Below are 17577 nucleotides of genomic sequence, written 5' to 3' on the forward strand. Positions count from 1 at the left end.
CCGGTCCGGGCCACGCCGGAAAGCAGCCGGTGGCATAGAGAGAGGCGGCTAGAGAGGAGCTTACCCGGCACGACCGGCGGGCGGTCTAGGCCGGAGGCGGGCGGGCGGCGAGGGGCCGGCGGCGGCGTTGCCATGGCGACCTGGCGGCTGCTGCGGGAGCCCCGGGCCCAGGTGCGGCGGGGGGCGGCGGCCCGGCGCCCCCCTCGGTGCCCCCCTCGGTGCCCTCGGGGGAGGCGGCCCCGGTCCGGGCCTGGTGTCCCCCTGCGGGACGCCACCAGGTGGATTGGTTAAAAACCGATCCTTTTGGGAAAAAAAAAAACAAACCACGGTTTGGTAGCGCAGAGAGCGTTTGTCGCGGTCTAGTGAGCGGCGTAAGCGGGGTGGAGTTTCATTTCCTCGGAGTTACAGCCTAAACTGTGGTGCTTGGCCGGTGGTTGCCCAGAGGAGGCTTAAATACAGCAGGAAACGAAACCTGCCACCCTGGAGGCAGCTGGCACCGTCTCGGGGCAAACGTCGCCGAGCGGAGTCACTGCAAAGGGTCGTTTTTGTTTCCCGTAGGTGTCCTGTGGCTTGGTCAGACGAGCATGTTTCGGATGTCCTCTCACTGAAGCGCGTTCTGGTCTGCTGCAGCGCACTAAAGGTAAGGAAAGGTTTAGCCGAGGCGTCCGCCCCGTTTCTGCCTTACTCCAGCCGTGACGTTTTCTGCGGGACTTTGGCACCTTTTCTGCAATACGAAGCCGCTTCCTCGTTCTGGTTTTCTCCAGACCTTTGCTTGAGGCCGTGCAGACCGCGAAGCTCTACAGCAGCCGCTGGCGCATCTGAAGAGGGTGTCTTACTCAAGTGGGGCCTTCTCCTTGTCCCTCTGACCACCTTCTGCCTTGGCACATGGCAGGTACAAATAAATATTTCGTTCTTCCATGAGAGAAGAGCTTAAGGGCTGTCTGGTGGTTCCATCCTCGGCTGTTTAATGTGAGCTAGTTCACACCACAGCCAGGGTAAAGATTGGAAGATACTTTTTCATATATAGTTTTCCTAGTTACCGTTTGTGAGTTTCATGTAAGTCTTTGAATGAGAGATTCATTTATTTTACTTTTATGTCAGTATTTCTTCTCTCCCCAAATGAAGTTAGTAGCCTCCATTTTTGAATCTGCAATTATGTTGCTTTAGGCCACATCTGAAGAGAAAATACCGATAAAAGAAGCAGACTCTGTTTTCAGCCTTGCCAGGTTATTACACTGCTCTGTTCTACCAGTGGGAATTACTCTGTGTATTTCCAGGTTCAGCGACGAAAGTGGAAATTGGATTTGATTGCGCAGTTGGCGTCAAGAATTGCAGCAGAGCCCATCCCTCTGACATTAGAGTAAGGAAGCTGAGATGTTGCAGTTTGCTGTCTGCCAAGTACTGCCAGTGTGCTGGGGGTACTAGTTATGGTCCCTACGCTCTACAACATGTAGTCTATGTTAAACTAAACTGCATGCAAATGAAGAAATGCAATGGGAATCAGAATGCGCAAGCAAATTCACAGGATAGACAGTCGTGTTCGTTCTCTTGTTTCAAATGCATATTGCAAACACCTCCCTGTGGGATACTCTAAAGGCATCTAAAGGGGTCAAATCTCTGTTCTGGAGACTGTGGTATGTAATTCAGCCTGGAGAAAGAGGGTTTGGGAGTTGTTGCCCAAGATGTCCCAGAGGAGGGGGTTACTGAGCACCGCTGAAGAAAGATTGGTTGTTGCTGTACAGTATTCCTGCAGCAAGGGAGTCTTAGAACGATAGCAAGCTCTGCCCCAAGTGCAGAGCAGTTGGGTCAGATACAAGAGAGAGTTTTAAGGTCACTTTAGCCATATGGTACAACTGTCAACACAGTTCAGTAGTTCTATTTCACAGTCTGGGATGGGAAAGAAATGCTCCCTGTTGGCATGATGTACACGCAGTGTGTCACCTGCTGTCTCGCTGTGTGCATCGTGTGCATCACTGAAGTGGTATTCAGTTACAGATATCATGGAAAAGAGCTGTGCTCTAGATGCTCATGATCTTAGTGATTTGACTTACTATGATAGTAACAAAATCTTAAGCCAAGCTGCTTATACCAGGAGGTACTTGTCTTCTCTTTCTGTTTGCCAGCTGGACCTAGAGAAAATCATGGGGAGAAGGAGAATCCCATAATAAAATTCCCTGGTTTGATCTGTCTACCACAGCCGTGATTTTGTTTTCACCTTGTTCCATGCAGCCCTATGGAACTGAAAGAATTAGAGTACAGGCCTGTAAAGGTCCGAGGGCATTTTGACCACTCCAAGGAGCTCTATATTTTGCCACGGTCACTTGTGGACCCTGAACGAGAAGCGAGAGAAGCCGGACGGCTGACATCCAACCCAGAAAACGGAGCAAATGTAGTTACTCCTTTCTACTGCACAGACCTAGGGTAAGTGTGTTCATGCACAAGCCTGAGAACATGTGTATGTGTAGTTAATTAAAGTCATGCTTTATCCGAGCTGAATCTTAGTGGCTGGGTTTATGTGAAGCACTCACTGTCCTTTAAAAGGTCTCTGTCTCTCACAACCTGTTAAGTCGCAGAGGCTTGCTTCCAAGTTGTATCTGAAATCCCTTATAACGTGCACTCAAATGACAAAAAAGTGGCACCAAACATATGGGTTGCTTCTTTTTTTCGCTACCAAGCTCTAGGCAGCGGCAGGAATAATGAACAATTTCCTTTCTCTAATGAGCTGTATTTGTCCTCTTTATGTAACTCTAGCGTCACGATTTTAGTCAACCGAGGATTTGTGCCCAAAAAGAAATTGAAACCAGAGACCAGGCTAAAGGGACAGGTAAGAGGAACAGAGGGAAGCTTTCCCTATTACTTTCTACTCAGTGAATACCAAAAGAGACACTATTGGCAAAAAAAGGCAGTAGCCGCGTTCAGCATCATGGGAGGTTACTTAAATACGGAGTCATTGCACTTCTCAAAGAAAGTACTTTTCCTCCCGCCTTTTTATTGAGTACATAAAGTGTTTTTACAAACAAGGACCGATCCTGATGTGCCTTTTTCCCTGCTGGGTCACAGCTCTGTCCTGCTCTATGGCACTACCAGTTGTTTTGTAACCAGACCCCACCGGCAACATGTTTTTCTACCAGGACATGGTATGCTGGAACGTGCAGTGAATGTGAAAAGATTCCTTCTTTTTGTCTCCTGCCCTTCTCTTCAGATTGAAGATGAAATTGATCTCACTGGGGTGGTGAGATTGTCAGAAACCCGGAAACCCTTTGTGCCTGAAAACAACATTGAAAAAAACCGTTGGCATTATCGTGACCTGGAGGCTATGGCAAAGGTGACTGGTGCTGAGCCCGTCTTTATTGATGCAGATTTCAGTAAGTCACAGAGGAACCTAACACCACGTCCAGTTTACATTGGTCTGCCCCTCACCTCTTCACTTCAGCTAGCTGTAAGGTTTACCTTAGGCATTTGGGGACAGATTGCACCGTTCTCTTCTCTTTGTGTATTCTGCCAAGGGTTACCGTTTTTGAAAGCGATGCCCAGCATTGGGGAATGGGAGCATGCTCTCAAGAGATGCAGTCCATTGCCCTGATTCACAGCAGGTGGTGTTTGATGGCTTGATCCCCAAACCAGACCCTTGCTATAGGGCCGACTGCCCCACAGCTTTGACTTTTACTGTTCGCTCAGGAACACCGTAGCCTAAGGAAGAAAAGTAGGGTACCAAGCAATTTACCACAGTTACTGTGTTTCTCACTGCGTACAGAAAGGACAGCTATTCGCAGTGCAGACTGTCCTTAAGATTTAATGTGTTGCATGTGTCGTACCTATAGGAAGCACAGTCCCAGGGGGGCCCATTGGAGGCCAGACAAGAGTGAGCCTGAGAAACGAGCACATGCAGTACATCATCACATGGTAAGTTACCCAGCCAGCATGTGAATGTCCTTCCAGTTGTTTTTCTAAACGTAGAGCTTTAGACTGCCTCCTGTTGAAAGCAAGTAATTTCCGCCTGGCATTCAGCTCCTGCCTCAGTGAGACTGAATGAGCCCTTAGCTGCCGACCTGGAATGTTAACCTAAGTAACGCTTGCAAGGCATTTTGAAGTAATTGTGCTTTGGCAAACTGCAGCCAACTTAGGGAGGTCCAGTGCCTCCTGAAAACAGGTGTAAATGTGTGGTTTTATTTTCTCTTGCAGGTATGGTTTATGTGCAGCAACTTCATTCATGTGGTACAGAAAATTTATACAAAAGATACCTCTGTGAGGGGAAACGCTAACTTCTACTCTTCTGTGGTACAGTCAAGGCCCATTTTTTTTCCAAGACTTTTTTTTTTTTTTTTTTTAAGAAAACAACAAATCAGTCCTGAAGAACTGAAGCATCCCAACTTCCGAAGCCACGCATTCAATAAACTCAAGCAGCTGCCAAACTGCAAACAGACTTTGAGCAACAGATGCAGATTTTGAGCTCTTATCAGCAACTCTGGCTGCAGCTTGGAAACATCCAGCTTCAAAATTGTACATGCCTGTTTGGACTGCTGCTTAAATCAGCTTCACTACAGTTCAAGGATACAGTTTTCCACTGCGGTTGAGCAATGGCTGTAAACTACAAAGCTTAAAACTTCTCCACTGCTGTATTTTCTATGAAGTTCAGTGTAAGCAAATGATGGTAAGAGATTTTATTAATCACAAAGTTCCTTTGTACTAACTACTCCTTCCTGAGGCCAGGAGAGTGATGCAGTGCAGGTGAATCAGAATAAAAAAAAAAGGCCTACAGGTGCTCGTCTTGTGACTTGCTTGTGCATCTTAGATTTCAACAGTGACAGACCTGGATTAAAGGATACTGTGGATGCTCACCTACTTAGGGTAAGGCAGCGTGTGGCTTTGCGAGTGCATGGTAAGGGTAACAGAAGCAACAAGCTGCCATCTCAGATGAGGCAAGAGCCTTACCAAGCACAGTAGCCTCTGACAATGGTGCAAGACCAAGTCAGCAGCCAGGGAAGAACACAAGGACAAGTATAGATTTAGATTCCTCCTCCACTACTTCAGCGTGCTTTCACTGAGAGTCTTGCAATGGAAGAGGCATTGCAGACCTCCTAATGAGAGGTGCTAATCTGTAGTCTGGTTAAGAGGCACTAGAGTACACTAGATGAACTGGTCTTTACAAAAGCCTCATTGTAGCTAAGCCCAGGTAATAAAGGAGATGGAGCTAGAGCCATTCTTAACTGAGAAATGTTTTCACAAGTGAGCTAGGATTTAAACCAAAGTTAGCCTAGCCCATTCAATTTCGTTATCACAAAGCATATACAAATGAGCTGCTGTTGATAGGCAGCTGATTGGTGTTCCAAGGAGAGGAATTACTACATAGAACTAGTCATTAAGGGTGTTGTTCCAACTGAGGTAATAACCTGTTTAACACAACTGTTTCTGTGCAGTGCTTTTCAATCATTTGACTGAAGGCACACAGAAAGCTTTTAAGTAGAAGTATGGCAACGCTAACACGCTACCAAATACAGCCCGAAACCCTCCCATTAACAGAGACCACTGAAACTTAATTTTGGGGTTTATTTTATGTACAGAAAACATGGCAGCAATCCAGTACATCTTTAACCCAGCTTGGTAGCCAGTTCTTTAGCCTTTGCTTTCTCAAGCTTGGCAATGCGAGCCACCGATTTTGGACCCAAGACGTTACCACCCCAGTGACGACGGATCTGGAAAGAAGGGAGAATGAAGTTAGATGCCTCATGCAATCTCTTAGAATATCATTCTGATCACTTGCAGAATTGCACTCTTTTATTGACAAGAGGAGTTGCTGCCATAGTTTGGAATTCCTACACGTTTAAAGCAGTGAACTACATTTTCCGGCAGCGCAGAGATACTACAGTTTAAAATCTCTCCCTGTATTCAGCCACCATGGAATTTCTATCACTTAGGGGGACAGGGGTTGAGTCTAGTGTAAATTCTTGTACTCTACTGCAATCCTAGCACTGTGTTAGCTCCACTTGTTCCTAACCTGGTGACAGTAGAATGTCAAGGTGTTTGCCCTTTTACCCCACCCTCAGGTAAAGACTATAGATTCCATCATGCCCAACAGGCTTTAAGTTCATCTCACCAGGTTTGAAATAATTTGCATTTCATTGGGAAGCTAATGGGGATAAGTTAACAGCAGGAACTGCAAAAGGCAAGGGTAGCCACACACAGAATCTTACCTCATCGTATCTGTCGTTGTAGTTGGTCTTGACAGCCTCCACCAGCTTTGCCAGGGCTCCCTTATCCTCCCTGTTGGAGATAGCTTTAGTTCCTTCAGGGTACTCATATCACCGTTCCTCATTAATCTTTTGCCTTGGGATTAAAGAGCTCTTAAAAATCAACACCATTTTTCATGTTAAGCGCAAGCACCATTTGCAAAGGAGTAACTACTCAAACCATCAATGCTTTAAGAACTTGCACAACTATGATTACAGTTATAGTTTCATCTCAATATTCCAGTTAGAGTAACCATCCATTCTAGTAAATTAAAGTAAACCACATCTCCAGGATACGACAGAGCTCTTCAAGACATCTACGTCAGACATTATACAGGTAATTCATGCCAATAGGTAGTTTAATCTATGCTTAAAGGCAGCTTCCTTGCTCAACTACAGTGAATTAAGTCAGCACACAGAATACTTACGGGTTAACTTGGGTGAAGGCAACACAGGTACAGGTTTTCCTGTGGACCAGTCGCCCCAGTCTGGCTTTGCCCTTGATGATGCAGTATGGCACTCCCATCTTGCGGCACAGAGCCGGCAAGAAAACCACCAGCTGAAAAGAGAGAGTGCACTGCATCATTAAGGCAGGAACAACTTTTCATTCGTTAAATCCATCTAGGCTGTGGCAATTGCTCAGTGTTAAAAAGCTCGTTTTGCTCTTCATTGTTGATTCAGGTGAAGAAATTCATACATCATTGCAAGGGCCAAGCCTAATTTCAATAGCAGGACAATAGGTGTCCCTTTTTACAGGGAATAAACTTGCCCCAAAATGCATTTTACCCCAAGCCCAGTTCAGACCTTAGCTACAGTTAAGGCATATCCCTTCCATCTTATGAGCATACTACTGACTACCTGAAGTTATCTGCAGAGACGGACAACCTGGATCAGGCCCGGCTAGCCTGCAACACCTCCACTGAGTGTGCTTACCTCAATGGGGTCTACGTCATGGGCAATTACAACAAGTTGAGCTTTCTTGTTCTCTACCAGAGTTGTAACAGTGTTAACACCTGAAAAACAAATTACATTGAAAGGCTTTACTCCAGGTCAGTCTATTTTCAGAGCTTTCATATAAACCAGCTTAGATTCCATGGCGCGCTTCAATATGAGAACAGCAAAAGCTTTTCACATCCATTCAAGCAGCACAGAGGGGACATTCTGTGGACAATCTGCTAAAGCTCAGGGTTAAAAAGCTCGTCTATTTTGCTCTTCACTTTGAGCTCAGGTGAAGAAATTCATACATCATTGCAATAGCTTGTCCAATATCATTTGGTTGCAGCAGAGAGCCAGCTCTTCTAATTAGCTTTCTGTCTAACAAAGTCCCACATGCCCCTATACACAAGCAGACAAGTCCATGTACAAAGTTACCTGCTCGGAGGACTGGTGGCCTCTTAGTTGGAGCATCTCCCTTTCCTGCAGCTTTCTGCTCAGCACGAGCCAGTAGCCTCTGCTTCTTCTCTTGCTTAGTTTCAGGCCTGTACTTGTGCGCCAGCTTCAGAAGCTGCGTAGCTGGAACAGAATATGGACTTTACTCATGAGGTGCATGGCCCAAGAACCGCAGCGTTACTCTTTAAAGGACTGAAGCGCATCAGCGATCTCGGTGGTTGTCATCAAATGTATTTTGATAACAAATAACTAGCATCGTTTCCACAGTGCAAGAACAGAACTAGCAGAGTGCCTCTAGAGCCCGTATTTACCTCCATGTACCCCTTTGCTGGCAATGAGAGCTCCTTCACTGTCTGGATGTGGAGATGCTTGCCGACCTCCCCCCCCCCCCCCCCCAGCAACTATAGGTAAAGCTGGTGCACCTTCTCTTTTAAAGCAAGCAACTTGTTTGGCAACATCTACAAGGGAATTACTCTACACAGGTGGGAAGTTTCTTGCACAGACACTGTCCCCTACAGTCAAGAGGCTATTGACTTGTTCTCAGAAGCCCTTAAGTCTCTTCTTCCCCTGTATCAATGTCAGCTTGCAGGATGCTGGCTACCCTCTAAAAGCCTGTGCTCACACAGAGCTTTTTCAGACTAGCCATTTACCCAGTTACCTAGAAGAATGGAGACCAGAACGTGCAGTTAGAACAATTTTGGATTATAAGTAGAAGGTGTGGTAGCGTCTAGTCCCTTTTCAAGGTACATAACAGTTAAGAAGATTTAATCCAGAAAATTCAGAAAAAGTTTTTCACGGAAGTGCAGCTTGCTGATCGTATCACCACAGTCACTGTTAAAGCCCTCTACATTGCCACCAGATACTCCAGCTTACGTCTGTTAAATCCCATTTTTATTTCCTTCCTCTCCTCTTGACGTGCATCCCAGTAAAACCTCAAGTCAAGAGGATTTTGGAAGGCACATCTTTACCTGTCTGGCGGTCCAAAGCCTGAGTGAACTGGTTAATTGCAGGAGGCACCTTCAGTCGTTTGTAAAGAATGGACCTCTGGCGCTGGAGTCTGATGTAGCGGGGCCATTTCACAAAACGTGTGAGATCACGCTTAGGCTGGATATCCTGTCCTAGAAATATAGACTTTTAACCCAAAGCAGTTCCAAAATCAAATAGAAATAGCATAGAAGAGAGAGGAGTGCATCAGCGATCTTGGTGGTTACATGTCAGCACTATCATTCAGATAGCAAATATTCTTTCACATCATCTGCACACATAGAAAAAGTTCTGTAAGAACTTGATTTAGTTGACCACACCATGGCCAACATAAAAGAGCAAGAACCATCACAATCCAATCAAATAACAAATCTTCGTACTATTCAAAAGCTAGCTAGTTGTCCACAGTTACCTTCACGCACCTGGTGAAGGAAAGATTCATCACTGCAACTAACTAGACAATTGCCTTTACCACTCTCTCTACCCTACAGCTTTCTTACGATATATGTCTATTTATAGACAAACATCTGTAAATTTTAAAACACAAAAAAATGTTTCAACAAGTGGAATGGCTCAACATCTGCCTACTCACCAATGCCAAAGTTCTTGGGCCTCTTCTCAAAGAGAGGATTGACAACCTTCTTGGCCTCCTGCTTCTTGACTACAGCAGGGGCAGGTGCCACCTTCTTGCCCTTGGCCTTCTTTCCTTTCGGCTGCAAAGAAGAACACCCGTCTTTCTTTCACCTCAAATGCTCGCAGACTTAAAAAGCCTTCACTCCACCTCAGTAACGCCCTTATGCAGGTACTGAATCCCAGCCTGGCCAGACGAGGCCTGGCTCTTCCACAGCGAGCAAAACCTCCAATTTCACTTAAAGACAGACCTCAACCCAAACAGCTTGTCGCTCTCGCCAGGTGGGCAGCCGTCACCAAGGAGCTGCAGGCACTCCCCAGCCCAGAGGGCCCCGAAACCGCACCGCGAGCGGCGGAGACACCCCCAACACGTACCGAGCCCTCGCAGCGGCCCGCGCCGGGAGGAGCCCCGCGTCCCCGGGCCGTGCGGAGCCGCCCGGCTGCGAGCGGGCCAGGCCCAGCTCTGGCCTCCCCCGAGCTGGCCCCAGCCGCCGCCGCGGCCGCCACCCCGGTACAAAACGACACCCGCGGGCCCGCTCGGCATCCGCGCCCCCTCCCAGCCTGGCGGGGGGAAGCGGATGGCGGCGGATGGCCACAGCCCCCCCCGGCCCGCGCCAGCCGCCACCCACCATCTTGGACTGAGGAAGAGAAAGAGGGAGCGGGGCATGCTGGGTAATAGCGGCGGGCCGCGAAGCCTCGCGAGAGGAAGGAGGGCGTCGCGAGACGCGGCGGGAGCACGGCAGGATTTAAAGGGGCAGGACGCTACCCCTGCCTCCCCTCCGGCGCCTCTGAGGGGGCGCGCGGCTGCCCGGGGCCGCCATGTCGCAGCAGCGGGTGCTGCCGCAGAGTAAGGAGACGCTGCTACAGTCCTACAACAAGCGCCTCAAGGATGACGTCAAGTCCATCATGGACAACTTCACCGAGATCATCAAGACGGCTAAGGTGGGCCTGGGCTGCGACTGGGCCGCTGGGGGCAGCCCTGAGGGAAGGGGTCTCGCCGGGGTCTGTGGGGGGGGAGGGGGAGGTCTGTGAGGGGGAGCGGTCTTGGGGGGGAGGTCTGTGAGGGGGAGCAGCCGTTAGGGGAAGGGGGGGATCTGTGGGGGCGGGGGGGTGACCCCTTCCCTGGGGCCCCCGGGGGGGGGGCTCTGTGAGGGGGGCCCTTCCCCCGAGGTTGCTGTGAGGGGTGAGGGTCTCTTCCCCAGGGCAGGAGGCTGTTTGTCCTCTCAGATGCCTGTGGCCTTCCTGCCCCCACCCTGGGGGTTTGCTGAAGCCCTCAGGCAGTGCTGCCAACCTGGAGAGAGCAGCTAAAGTGAGTGGGGGGGGTCTCTGGGTAGCAAGGACAGCCTGTGGTTGCCTTACAGACCAGAGGCCATCCCAGGGATTAGATGGAAAGGAGATGCCTTACAACCCAGCAGTCACATCTCAGGATTTTAGTGTATAAAGATGAGTGTATGGGGTTTTCTCCTTTAGATTGAGGATGAAACTCAAGTCTCTCGAGCAACCCAGGGTGAACAGGATAACTATGAGATGCATGTCAGAGCTGCAAACATTGTAAGTACCACTGTGCTGCTGTTTAAGTGCACTGGGTGTTGCATCTGTCATGTACTGTCTGGTTCATTATAGCATCCAGTATTGTGTCTAATACTGATATGGGCTGCCGCCAGAGGTGTAATCTGTTATTTGGGGTGGCTGTTGGGTGAGTTGCTTTTCTGGAGGAAAGCTGGATAGCCTGAATTCTCAACTATAGACTTTTCTCTGAATGCTAACCTAAAGGGGGAACTTTTTTTTTTTCCTGGGCTTTCTACCTTAGATATGATCAGCTTGCTGTCACTTCTAAGACTTGTTTTAATAGTGGATGAAGCAAAAGAGTTTCTGTTACTGATAGCTATGCCAGCGTAAGGCTGAAATAGCAGCTTGAGACGTCTTGTTTCAGAATTGGAGCCAAGCACTATTTTAATATGCTATGTGCTATCTGTGTAATTCTTTCTTTCCGCGGTGCAAGGTCCGAGCTGGTGAGTCCCTGATGAAACTTGTGTCGGACCTGAAGCAGTTCTTGATCCTCAATGATTTCCCCTCTGTGAATGAAGCTATCAACCAGCGCAACCAGCAGCTGAAAAGCTTGCAGGAGGAATGTGACAAGAAATTGATTGCACTACGGGATGAGATCTCCATTGACCTTTACGAGCTAGAAGAAGAATATTACTCTTCCAGGTACAAATAGGGCAGTGGACTTCTGCCTAATAACTCCATCCCTTTTGAGGGAGTTGGCCTAGACAAACAAGTAGTCCTTAGCATACACAGGTCTTGACAGTTTCCAACAAAATTTCACTCCCTTGTTTCTAATTAGGTGAAGCTTTCTACAACTTAAAGCAGTCGCCTCTTCCTTGCGGAATATCCTACAGGGTATAAATGTCATGATGGAGGTATTCAGAGCGTCCAGCTTCAGGTGCCTACTTTAGTTGGCTAGATTTGACAGAAAATTTGCTTAGACTTCCTTTGGAATTTTTGGAAAGGGAGAGGCATTTCCTTGGGGAAAATTAGGCTTCTGTTTGAAATATCCCTCTGTGGAGGAGCCTCGGATCTCCCTCCCTAGAGACTAGCTTGCCAAGCAAGCTTCTAAAGTTAGATGAGATGAATATTTCCCACATCTTTGTGGTGGGCTCTTTCACAAGTGACCTGGTTACACAAGTGTGCCTTTTTCCTTCTAGTCCACTGCCCCTGGCTGCCTAAAGTTCCCTTGAGGTGAACATTTGAAATGAGCAAGAGACATTCTCAATTTTATTGAATTGTGAGAGATTGTGATAGGATTTTCTATGAAGGACTTGATACTGATTTGTTTGTGGGATTTTTAATATTTTTAAAAAGACTCTTACTTGGAAAACAAGCTTTAGATGATTCAGACACTTTTTTGCCATGCACTCCAGCACTTCTAGTTGATGATGCAGTAGATGAAAGCAGGAGGAAAACAAATGAGAACCCAATTATTTTGGCTGTACATGTCCTTAAGCAAAGTCAGTGTACAGCCAAGCTTGGGCAGAATTCTAAACAAAAGGTGACTTAAGCTTTCCAAATTGTATTTAAAATTGTAATTAATGACCAGATTCTTCTCTTCTGTCTTTCTCTTTCTTGAAATGCTGAATGTCTGTAGCATCAACTAAGTCAACTAAAACCATAAGTGCTCAATGTCTTTGCAAAGTAGGCCATTGCTTATGGGCAATATGAGTATGCTCTTAAGAGTACGATGACACTGGTATGACATAGTTTAGGAACTGCTGCAATATTGCAAGAAAACTAGAGGTAAAAATTTAAAGTTGTTTCTCAAGTTTTACTCTGTTTTCTTGGGATGGTAAGGGGTCCTAGAAATATCTCAGAAATGAGGAGTGATGGTAACAAATCTAGTCAGTCCAGGCTATGATAGGTCAGAGACTTATCCACTACATAAACTGCATGCAGCATAGCAGTGATTATGTCTAAAGAGATTCAATATAGGACGATAGTGCCTCGTGTGCTGGAGGTGCTTTTCTGGCGCTGTCACCAGACAGCCATGGCTGTATGTCTGTAGCTTTGGCCTTTGGACTAAGGGGTGCTGACCATGCTGGCATGGTCTCTCGCCTGTCTGGCACCAAATGCCATATAAAGCAACCTCTCTTAACAGAACTAACCTGTAAGCACAAAAATAGTTTTCTTTCCTGATTGCGCCAAATGGATCTGCCTTCATGCTATTTAAGTGGTCATGAGGTGACAAAACCTAGCTAGGCTACAGAGCTATGATCCCTCTACTGAAACCTCATATCATGTAGCAGTACCTAGCGCTTTAGTCATTTGTTTTTAGCACTTACTTCTGTTTTCTCCTTTTGTGCTCTTCCCCGTCTTTATTTCTGCACCAAAGAAATGTGTGTGTAAATATAGAAAAAATGATTTATTCAGAGTCCTTTTATAATTAGACTATTAAGATTTTTAATGAAACTGTATTGTCTGATGTGGGGAAAAGGGTTTCTGTTATGTGTCGCGTAGTCCTAGAGTGTTAATCATGTTTAAATGGCTGTAAATGTAATAGCTGGCTTACCCACAAATGGGCATTGTGTGCTGATCTGGGAGCCCAGCTGGGGCTGCCTCTGTCACTTTCTAGTGGGGCTTGATTCCACAGGATTTAGAGGAATTTGCAGTCCAGTGAGGCCAGGACACCAGGGTTCCATACAGCTATCCTGCCAAGCTGCTCTCCCATGCTCTGGTTTCCCTGAAGAGCGCTGCTTAGTTTATTTTAGGTCATCCTTCCCAGGCAGGCTGCAGAAAAGTGAGTTTTCCACGCTGGCATACCTCCAGATGCTGAAAAACTGAGGGCTGCCTAAGGATGTATGTAGTTCTTTTGGTCTCTGTGTATTTCTGATAGCTATGAAGTGTCTGTACAAGAGTGTCCCCTGTTTGGCAGTTGTCACTCCCGTTATGCTAACACTGCTTAGGAGATGGCCCCCCGTCCCCTAAGTAACTAGTAGGATGCACCAAAGTTTGGTGGCTGAACTTCATTGCTAAGCGTTTCAGTTGTACACAGGGGTTTTAATGAGGAAACCTGAGAACAGGTCTGAAAGTAAAGCCAAGTAGATTGTTCTGAAGGAGTCCTTGCTTTCAATCCCTGTGTTCAAGTAGTTTCCTAGATATGTTTCTTTGCACACAGACCTGGCTGTGTGCCCTGAGGGAGCAGCAGTACAGTGCCTTCTGTACACTGAGAAAGCCTCAGACAAAGGACAGTAGCAGGTAAGGCAGTGCTGTTGTGGGCCTTGCAGTAGCCACTCTTCACTCTGACTTTTGAGGAGTGTTACATGAAAGGTGAAGCTCAGACTTCTAGAACTGTTCCCCCTGGGGCAGCAGGGGAAGCAGGTATACTTCTGACACAGCTAAAGCGTTCATAGTAGTTCACCTGCCAAGACATATGTGGTGGCTGCTGTGGCCTGGTTCTCCTTGGGAGCCAGGGCCTAAGGTCTAAGACTGAGAGAAGGGGGATAGTAGTTTTGGTTTAGTCCTGAAGGTCCTCACTAACTGAATCAAGCCATGCTCTGTTTTTGGGACTGTATATATATTTTGGGACGCTTATATCTTCATGCTCCAGCAAAAGGAGCTTCAAGGGATTTTTCAAAAGCCCCAAATATAACGCCTGTATCCACTGCCTTCTCATTTATGTTGCAAAACAGCTGGATGATGCTGCCAGAAGAGAGCTCAAAAGTAGGTGCTTGAAGCCAGGGCTTTGTGTGCTTATTCCCCAAAGCAGTAACTCCAAGTCCAGCTTGTCGTCTTATCCTAAAGCCAAAACTTGCATTTATGCTCCAGTGCTCCCTCTGAGACCACACGAGCTGCCTTGTGTGTGGTTAGATCTTAACGTGTTACATGTTTGTGCAACTTGAAGTGTCTCTTATATTTTTACACTTAAAACATTTTCTATAAGCATCTATTAAAATCCATACATTAAAAATGTAAATAAAGCTGCAACAACAAAACCACTTGACCAATTGGGTTTGTTTTACTCTGAACGCAAGCTGCTTTCTGCTCTAGCATTCGCTTTGTCTTGCGTGTCTCTTGTATGTGCAGCTCCTCCTCCTTTGGTATTTATTTTGTTTTTTTCAAGTCTCTTCCATCGCTTCTCTTTAATTTTGGCCCTTCCACACTGTATTTCCCTTAGAGCACAGAAAAGAGTTAGCTAGTTGTTTTAAAATACTACTTTTCCATGCTGATGGTTCATCCAATTCTGTAGTTTACAGTGGTCAAATCCAGCAAGCTGCTTTTAGAAGAACTGGTAACCCAAGGTCTGCTGAAACCAGTAGAAGCTGTCAGTGCTTGCCAATACTTTATGATTGGGCTGGGGATGTTTCAAAAGAAGACCTTCTATGGAAGGGCAAGGGTGCAAGTAGGGTTTTTTCCTTTTCACTACAGGGACAGGCCTTAAAACAAAAGAGCTAGCTTTTTTGCTGAATTTAAATCTAGGGCTTGATTCTTTTCCTCCTTTAGGTCATGATCTAACTCCCAAGTGAAATGATTATGGATGAGGGCCTTGCCCCACTGGAATCAGTGGCTAAACTCCTGTCTTTAGGAATGCTAGAATTTCAACCCAGATCTCTTTCTAGGCTCTTGCAGTATTTGAATTAAAATTCAACCTCTGTCTGAGTTTATAGCAACACTTTTGTCTTTGAAATTCTCCTGATTCTCATCAGGCACAAGAGATCCAACACCAGCCCTTAAGGGCTATCTTAGGGCAGGCCAGTGTCACGAGAGCTATGATGAATTTGTGATCGCAGACCTTACATCCATGAATGTTTTTTTGCCATTTTCTTAATGCTTTGCTTCTGTCTTGCTTTTTCCCCCCCTCCTCTTTCCTTCTCCCTTCCCCTCCTCTCTGACTGCACCTGCTATATCTCCTTACTGGGGTTGTTGGTTGTGGAAAGCTACAGTCTGTGTGACAGCAATGATCTTCCACTGTGTGAAGCCTACTGGAGACAAGACCTTGCCACGCTGTCCCCTGAAAGCCTCTCCATGCCTCTGACAGCTGCCACAGCAGAGCAGAGCGTTGCTACCTCTCAGAGCTCAACCCCATCGCACCCGCATGTGAACGGGCACGGGGCAGGCCCGACGGAGCACTCCTGATTCTCTGGACGCCAGGATTCTCTGCTGGCTGCATGCATTCCTCCTGGTGGCACTGGGCTGCTGGAAGTCTTCCACCTGCTGCACTGAGCACACATCTCCCACTGTCAGGATAATGCACTGGAGTCGTATTTGCAGGTTGCTGTTCACTGGAGAGCCTCAGTGCTTTTTCCATTGCCACAAGCGTTCCTCTCCCTTGAGAGAAAGTAATAAGTAGATACGAATGTGATTGTTCTAACAAACTTGAGTTAGGTCTGCTTTTACATTACTTTATGATGGTTCCGTGCAGAATTAATTAGAAATCCAGTGCTTGCTTCCATTTGAATCTTACAATCAGTACATGATAGAGTGCTGGGAACTAAATTTGTTTGGGATAGGACACTTGAGCCAAATTTTTGGGGGTAGTGAGCGTTTTGGTTTTTTCCTCTGTTACCTCAGAAGTAAGGTGGTTAATTTTCTGGCTGCTTTAAAAGTCTTTTGGGATGCCATCAGCCAACCTCTGTTTTACTTATCTGGAATAAGAATCTCCTCGGCTTTTTTTGCAGGGCACTCTTTACCTGCAAAGTGCTTCAAAAACTTGAACTCTTCCCTTGGTATCATTTGGGAGAAAGATCTCCTGGAGACACTTGTCAGAGCAGTATTTTTCCTTTTGGAAAGGAAGGGGCAAACTGAGGAATCAAGCTGTGGTATTAATGATGCAACTTGCTCAATGCTACAGAGAGAAGCAGTAGCAGACTGAGTGTTTACACAGAAACCTTCCGTTAACATAGCTTGAGCTAATACAAAGCTAGCATTTACGTTGGTTAAGTTTCATTTAGTAAATGTTGACTGGAGACAACTGAGGGCCTACCTGACACTGAAGGGATATTAAGTTATTCACTTTCTTGCAGATTCCTTTCTAAGAAATGCTGTCAGTGTTTTGTCCACAGTTATTCAGCAACTTGGCCCTTCCACTGCCCTTTGCAATTAATTCTAACTACACTTAGAGGAGAAGGTATTTGAACTAGAATATGGTCATGACAGCTTAGTGTCTGGAAACCACAGAGCTACTGATGCATTTGGAGCAAATGTCTTAGCTGAGCTTTTCCAGCATTCTGTAACTTCTTTTCCAAGGATGTGAATTTTGGTTTACTTTTGGTTTTTACTTTTTTCCCATTCCATTTTTTTGTAATTAGGTGGTTTAATAAAATCAACTCTTTTGGATAATTTTTAAAGTGTGTGTTTTCAGCCACAAGGTTATTTGAAAACATGAGACTCTGAAGCACAAATAGGCATTAGAAAGAATGTTTCCCTACATGTTCTTTCAAAAAAATCCAACTCCTCTTGCAGATGACGCTGCATAGGAGCTACAGGCGCTATCTATGCCACAGAAATTATCACTACACTAAAACTTGCAAGAGTGCACTGCTGTTGAGCTTCCAGCAGAGCTGTTTCCTAGGCACCTGTATACCTTACCGTTGCACCTCGTGCCTGCAAAATTTTGGCTGCTACAGCCTGGTAAGGTGTAGAGCTTGGAAAGACTTGTCTCCTCTGATGCAGTCATTACAAATGGAGGTTTCGGGACTCTCAGGTCTGAGGGGTGAACTCGGTAGGGGTGAAAGGAGGGGCATGCTGAAGGTGGCACCTGAAGAAGGGGGTATCTGAGAGGACGCAGAGCTAGCTGAAGCCAGCTGAGCTATGTTTCTAGAGGTAGTTTGAGCGCTCCCGTCTCACCGAGGAG

The 17577-nt window shown here is 46.4% G+C and overlaps 3 protein-coding genes and 3 non-coding genes across 8 annotated transcripts; 2 read left to right on the forward strand and 4 right to left on the reverse strand.

The window, feature by feature from the left end:
- The first annotated feature begins 7 nt into the window (after positions 1-7).
- SURF1 (SURF1 cytochrome c oxidase assembly factor) lies at positions 8-4324 on the forward strand. Its single transcript, XM_068915133.1, has 9 exons — positions 8-171; positions 559-640; positions 765-892; positions 1278-1360; positions 2230-2421; positions 2752-2824; positions 3203-3365; positions 3822-3903; positions 4183-4324. The coding sequence occupies exons 1-9, from the start codon at positions 133-135 to the stop codon at positions 4247-4249; spliced, it is 909 nt and encodes a 302-aa protein (XP_068771234.1). The 5' UTR covers positions 8-132; the 3' UTR covers positions 4250-4324.
- A 1203-nt stretch (positions 4325-5527) lies between these two features.
- Positions 5528-9915, reverse strand: RPL7A (ribosomal protein L7a). Its single transcript, XM_068915128.1, has 8 exons — positions 9860-9915; positions 9193-9313; positions 8585-8734; positions 7599-7739; positions 7161-7240; positions 6656-6786; positions 6192-6261; positions 5528-5693 (listed from the first exon to the last, which is right to left on the reverse strand). The coding sequence occupies exons 1-8, from the start codon at positions 9860-9862 to the stop codon at positions 5589-5591; spliced, it is 801 nt and encodes a 266-aa protein (XP_068771229.1). The 5' UTR covers positions 9863-9915; the 3' UTR covers positions 5528-5588.
- LOC138061761 (small nucleolar RNA SNORD36) lies at positions 6862-6934 on the reverse strand. The gene has a single exon (XR_011135673.1). It is a non-coding gene; the product is annotated as a small nucleolar RNA SNORD36 (small nucleolar RNA).
- LOC138061768 (small nucleolar RNA SNORD36) lies at positions 7405-7481 on the reverse strand. Its single transcript, XR_011135680.1, has one exon. It is a non-coding gene; the product is annotated as a small nucleolar RNA SNORD36 (small nucleolar RNA).
- Positions 8804-8876, reverse strand: LOC138061769 (small nucleolar RNA SNORD24). The gene has a single exon (XR_011135681.1). It is a non-coding gene; the product is annotated as a small nucleolar RNA SNORD24 (small nucleolar RNA).
- A 47-nt stretch (positions 9916-9962) lies between the features above and the next one.
- MED22 (mediator complex subunit 22) lies at positions 9963-17063 on the forward strand. 3 transcript variants are annotated; one of them, XM_068915130.1, is made up of 4 exons: positions 9963-10172; positions 10701-10781; positions 11233-11441; positions 15662-17063. In XM_068915130.1, exons 1-4 carry the CDS (start codon positions 10050-10052, stop codon positions 15858-15860), a joined length of 612 nt encoding a protein of 203 aa, XP_068771231.1. In that variant the 5' UTR covers positions 9963-10049; the 3' UTR covers positions 15861-17063. The 3 variants fall into 3 exon arrangements, with proteins under 3 accessions (XP_068771231.1, XP_068771233.1, XP_068771230.1); XM_068915132.1 differs by having other exon boundaries at positions 10038-10172; positions 15668-17063; XM_068915129.1 differs by having other exon boundaries at positions 10038-10172; positions 15763-17063.
- Positions 17064-17577: the final 514 nt, after the last annotated feature.

This window comes from Struthio camelus, chromosome 20 (assembly GCF_040807025.1).
Source record: "Struthio camelus isolate bStrCam1 chromosome 20, bStrCam1.hap1, whole genome shotgun sequence".
NCBI classification, from domain to species: Eukaryota; Metazoa; Chordata; class Aves; order Struthioniformes; family Struthionidae; genus Struthio; species Struthio camelus.